Raw genomic sequence first — 5930 nt, forward strand, 5'->3', positions numbered from 1 at the left:
TTTCCCTTTTTTTTATTTCCTTTTTTCCGCCCCTATTTTTTTTTATTTATTTAAAAAAAAAAAAAAAAAAAAAAAAAAAAAAAATTTTTTTTTTTTTTTTTTTTTTTTTTTTTTTTTTTTTTTTTTTTTTTTTTTTTTTGCTTTGGCTCCTTATATCTCAAAGCGTCCACGAGCATCCCTGTCAGATTCCAGTTTCTGGAACACGATAACAGAAACTATGGTGCACAAAAGATTGATTGGATAAGCTGGCAGGAGTCAACCTGTGAATAACACAAATAGCACATCTAAGTACAGAATGAAATCCAAGGAAAGGAATGGTAATTAGCTGAAACAAAAGGAATAGAAAGACAGGCATGGATGTGCACACCGTTCAGAGCAATAGGCGGAGCTATTGGAACGCTCCGCATGAACCCAAGTGTATTGGACAGGAAAACCTCTTAGTTTTCTTTAGAAGCAAGAGTGTAGAACCTGTAACTTGCATGCCGCCACCTAGTACGGGGCTCGCTGCCAGAAACGGCAGTGATCATTATCAGTAGGATCCTTCATCTCAGTGACACCGGATGTGTTAATATCCAGCACGGAACCGCTCACACTCCATGGTCTGAAGGGAGGGCCAATGGTAGACAGAGGAGTTCCACCTTTAATAAAATTGACAATATAATCCTGCATTATGTATGCGATCGTTGCATTTCCAACTGCTGAGCTTGACCCATCGTACCAAACATATGAAGAATCCATGCTGTGGAGCGCTGGATAGACACTAAATATGTAAGGGTAGGTCTGATTCGGTAGGGCTCTACTAAGGGCGTTGGTGCTGCATGTAAAGTAGGCCTCAGAAAACAGTAAGTCTGCTCTCCACAGAGGACTGTTGTAGCCGTAGGACCCGTTGTAAACAGGAGGATAGAGGTTATTGGTAATATGGTTGGTAAGATTGGAGCCAAAGTTCGGGAAGGCCTCGCCGACAAGTGTAGTCAGAACGCTGCTGTTGCTCGTCTCGGGAGCTGTAATGAACAAACCCTCATCCGCGTTATGGCCCACAATTAATCGAATATTTTTGTTGAATCGACCATCTGTGAGAAGGCGAGCAGGGATGTCTGGTGCAAATCTACCATCAGTCACAGGGCCATAGGAGAATGAACCAAAGGTAGAAAGATTCGTGATCTGATACGAATTCGCAGCGATGAGGCTCTCGGTAGGCAGTTGGCGGGCTTCTTCGATGGAACTGACATTCAGAATGCGCAGGAGTTGGTTTGCCGTCTCATTTTGCTGCTCTCCAGTGGTAAAAGACAGCCCAGGGCTCTGAACGATAGCTTTCTGGAAGGTTCCTGGCACACTGCCTCCGTACGCAACTATCTGATGAATAATGGATCCGCCTCCTGCAGACTGTCCAATAACAGTGACCTGGTTCGCATCACCACCAAAGAGATGGATATTGTTTTGCACCCATTCAAGAGCAAGGCGTTGGTCATGCAAGCCAGCATTGGCAACTCCATGTTCTGTGGTGGCGTCACTGGCAAGCCATCCAAATGCCCCAACCTGCCGCATGAATGAGTCGAGTAGGAAAATATCTACCTGGAAGCCCGACTCACCCTGTAATTAAAGGAAACCCAAATAAACCCATCATCCTCTTGCATGCTGCGCTTCATAAGCCCAGTTGGATCGATGGTGTTTTTGTCTCCCATCACATATCCACCACCGTAAATACTGACCAGAACCGGAGCTAAAGCTTTTGTTGTACAGTTTTGCCTTCTTCTTTCGTATATCTTCTTGGGGACAATGACATCCAGGAACAGACAGTCTTCAGTGATTCGGCCATCGTGAACTCCCGGCCCGTTGATAATGGAGAACTCTGAATCACTGGCATTCAACGTGTATCCATATAATGTCTTTACGATAAAGGCATAAGCAGTAGTAGCCCACTGGGGCATCTCTACCTGAGGACATACTCTGCCTACATTTCCTGTCTGGATTTCAGACCGATCTGTCATGGGTGGTACAGGTGGCCGAAAGCGAAGTTGACCCAGAGGCGGGGCAGCATATCGAATGTTGCTGAAGTTGTACCAACCATGTTCATTCTGGAAAGCAGTTAAATACTCTCCTGGAATGATCGCAATAGGCGTTGTCATTTCTTCATGAATACTTACATTGAATGAGCTCGCCTGGTGTAGCTCATATCCTAGGTCAACAATTGGCAGGGAAGCTGCTTCGATAATACGAAAAGCCGCTCCAAGGAGAACCGTCAAACAAAAAAGTACCATCGTAGTTAATATAAAATGGAATAACAACTAGTGGTGGTTATCATACTCTGAGTCGCACAGTCTTTCCTGTGGATATACATATATATATATATGGTCGTTACTGTCCATGGGAAAATTCTTTCTCCTGGCATAGCCAACATGACGTACACGCAGGCAGGGATCCACAAAGCAGAATAGGTACACAGACGAATGCGAATGCGAATTACTGAAAATGGCCTAGCCATGTCAGCCATTGCCACATTCATCTTCTTCCCCGCCACTAATGGGATTGAACAAACTCCGATACAAGATATACTGGGTCGTGAGGGCGGGCACACGGCAGGGAAAACTGTGCCAAGTGCCTTGCCGACAGGGGACGTCTTGTATAGGTGCCACTGAAAGTGGGTCCATTCAGTGGCAGTTAACATACTTTAGCTCCACCATGAAAAGCTTATTGCTGCTACGAATACGGACTTCCTCATATGGAATAGCTCTTGGGATCTTCATAATGTTGGAGACGTAGAGCAGACCTTTGTTGTCTGGAGAGGGGCAAATCATCAGGTTAAGCTAGTGTTCTTCAGAAACTATATTCTCACGTTTTTTCAGTTGAATTGGCCTCTCTATAAATTTGGCTTGATCCTTTCTTTCCATCTCTAAATTAGTCTTGTCATTTCGACTTCCCTCATGTCGTCCAAACCGAACCTCAGAGACCCAGTGCCCCCAGCATATGGACAGATTCCAGCGGCTGGGCCCGCATCGGCCACGTGTACAGCTTATGATCGAAAGAAATGGAGCACTTCGCTATTTGACTGCTTCAGCCCAGGGAACCTATGTAAGTAAGACCCTCAAGGAGTGTGAAAGCCGTTATTCGTTTGGTTCGGATTGTCTGGGTGGTGGTGTTAAAACCTTGTTTAATAACAGGCTTCCTTACATGTTGTTTCCCTTACGTCACGTACGGCAGAACGGCGGCAAGAGCACAAGATCCTTCGCTAACGCATTACCAATGCTGCAATGCCGATGTAAGTGCGAAGCCAGGAGCTTTTCTATCCCACAGGGGGCGGCGACCCTGTTCCCCAGGGGATGAACGACCCTATGTACGGTCCTGTTTCTCCGCCCACTCATTGGTCGGTTGGGCCCTCACCCATCCATATTGATGGTGCGTGCTCCTGTCCCCCTACTGGGTGCGTGCCCATACATATCTATTATCCATTACCCTTTGCCGCTGGCTTCCTCCCCTGGCCAACCTATGAACTCCTCCCTATTAGGGGCACGCCCCCAGTTCCTCTCTCAATCAGCACGCAAGATCAGGATCAATCACACCCTGTTTTAGTCATAAAAGGATCCTGATCCTAGACATATAATTTCTTTTTCTTTCCACCTTAGGTAATAATAAGGCGCGCGTCGCGTTTTTATTTTGAATTGAATTCCCCTAATGTCGCGCCTTGTCACAGTGATGGATGGGAAACAAAGAAGTATCATCCTTATCTTTATATTATATTATAAATAAATATCCCCATCTACTTCTTCTGGATTTGCCTCTCAGCCCAGTATTAATAGTATCTCTAACATGGACCTGTTTCTCTACAACCCCACCTACCAGGTCTGGATCTGCACCGGCCCTCGCTGCCAGTATGTGGTCTCCCCTGAGACCTTGCTGGGTCACCTCCGCACCCACCACCGGTCCCATCCCACCGTGGCCACACCGGCCCTCTGTCAGGCGGTGCTGACCCAGATGCTCCAGCGGCCATGGGTGGACCCAAGCCGGGGGCCCTTAACCCAGCCCTCCGCGGGGGACCCCCCGGTGCCAGGTCTGCCAGTGTACCAGGGCCATGGGTGCCCGCATTGCCCCTATCCCACAGGGGGCGGCGACTGTACTTGACACCAAGCTAGGGTTTAGCCCAGAGCGGTTTAGCGGCCGGGGTATGGGGGTAGGGACCAACGAAACCGTCTGGGGTACAATCGTCGCGCCAGATAGAGTCGTATGCATTTCAAATTTTGGCAGGTTACTGGTTAGCTGGTTTCACATAATCTGACCAAATTTCAATTGGGAATTCGATGATTTGCAGCTGTAGTAAGGGTGTGGTTAATGTACGGAATTTTGATGTGGTTTGAGTTGCCGCCAAACAGTGAGAATCTGGAAAGCACTGCCCATGACCACCACCATGGCTCCAGGGGAGGTTGGAGGCAGTTTAAATTTAGCCAGCTCACTGATATACTAGTTCCAAGTAATCCAGCCAAATTTCAGTATCAAAATCAATGATTTGCAGACATGGTGAGGGCATATTTGACCCCCAGGAGTTGGTGTGGTTTGAGTTCCTGCGGATAGAAAAAGCAATGCCCACAAATCAAACATTCAGGGGCTGAATCCCATCATCATTCAGATAATCAGTTAAATAGTATTATATTCATCCAAATGAGCCATTAAGAATGGAACAGCAGTTATTTATTAAGCTTTCCCAGCCACCAGTCATTATCTGCCGGTCCTGCCGCCATGGGGTGTGGCTAGCTGAGGTAGAAAGCCATCTCTGGGGGAAGGCCCATCGATTACCCCAGGCCACTGCAAAGCAGATCCATCAGGACGTCCAGAGCTGGGAGGGTGTGGAGCATGACCCCCATGCTGTGCAATGGCCTAGTCGGATTACCCAGTCAATCCCCCACCTGGATGAATACCCTGATGGGTTACTGTGCCAGCGCGACCAGGCCAGATGCCAATTCATCACTCGTTCACTTGACACGTTAAAACGACATTGGCGTGAGCACCATGGATGGACTGCACCATATCATGGAGGTCGATCACGCCTGCAAGAGCAGGAACAGGCGCAGATCACCATCCAGCAGGGATATCAGGTGGTGACCTGCCAGCGGTTTTTCCCATCCCGAAAAGGGTCCCATTATATCTGGGTGCCATGCCCCAACCAGCAGCCTGAGGAGCAAGCCCGGACCGCACCCACTGCCCACATCCAGGCCACCGTTGATGCCGTGATCCAGGCATGGGAGCAGGTCCAGGCCCAGGCCAAGGCCGATCAGGCCATCCAAGCCAGCCAGTTGACTGACGCGAACCCCTGGCTGCGGATGACTCGGTGGGCTGACTACCTGCAGGGCATCCAGGCACGTGACCTGCTTGCTAGCATGGCAGCCCCGGAGGAAGACCCCATGGATGCCACTGAGCAGGGGGTGCAGGTGATCTGGGATACTATGGAGCAGGTGGCCCGCAAGAGCCAGCGGACGGTCCAGCATTGCGGCCAGGCCATCCGGGTGGAAGCCGTCCGGTCTGAAAAGGGGCAGACCCCGCACCGGCCACTGCTGGCATATATAGATGAGGCCGTGATCAAGAAGCATGTGCAGCCATGGCAGCAGATATTAGCATTTATTGCCCGGACCCAGGCCCCGCATGACTGGGCCAGCCCCCGATATGGGATGACCGCACGGCAGCGCCAGAAATGGCGGCAGCTATGGCAGCTCGCTAGCCAGGCCCCAGGCAGCCAGGGCAGCCAGGCCGCAGTGCCAGGGGACCTAGAGGCATGGGCCATGACTGCTATAGAAAAAGCATGCTTAGAATTTTGCATTGAGCTGCTCAACCAGCGCCATCGCAGCCATGAATATGAGAGTGCATTAGTATGCGCCATGGCTGTGCTGGGCCAGGGTGAGGCCGGCTGGCGCGACCCCGAGAGCTACCCCCCGATATTATCCCGC

The 5930-nt window shown here is 49.7% G+C and overlaps 2 protein-coding genes across 2 annotated transcripts, besides 4 other annotated features; one reads left to right on the forward strand and one right to left on the reverse strand.

The window, feature by feature from the left end:
- The first annotated feature begins 52 nt into the window (after positions 1–52).
- Positions 53–83: a microsatellite.
- Positions 53–84: a microsatellite.
- Positions 85–138: a microsatellite.
- Positions 85–139: a microsatellite.
- A 350-nt stretch (positions 140–489) lies between these two features.
- NFIA_100540 (carboxylesterase family protein) lies at positions 490–2258 on the reverse strand (the record flags this gene model as incomplete). Its single annotated transcript, XM_001262313.1, has 3 exons — positions 490–1536; positions 1590–2075; positions 2145–2258. The coding sequence occupies 3 exons, from the start codon at positions 2256–2258 to the stop codon at positions 490–492; spliced, it is 1647 nt and encodes a 548-aa protein (XP_001262314.1).
- A 2406-nt stretch (positions 2259–4664) lies between these two features.
- On the forward strand, positions 4665–5880 carry NFIA_100550 (uncharacterized protein; the record flags this gene model as incomplete). Its single annotated transcript, XM_001262314.1, has 1 exon — positions 4665–5880. A coding segment is annotated over one exon (1216 nt), but the record flags the coding sequence as incomplete, so codon positions are not given.
- Between the last annotated feature and the right edge of the window lie 50 nt (positions 5881–5930).

This window comes from Aspergillus fischeri, genomic scaffold, assembly GCF_000149645.3.
Source record: "Aspergillus fischeri NRRL 181 1099437636262 genomic scaffold, whole genome shotgun sequence".
Classification (NCBI taxonomy): Eukaryota; Fungi; Ascomycota; class Eurotiomycetes; order Eurotiales; family Aspergillaceae; genus Aspergillus; species Aspergillus fischeri.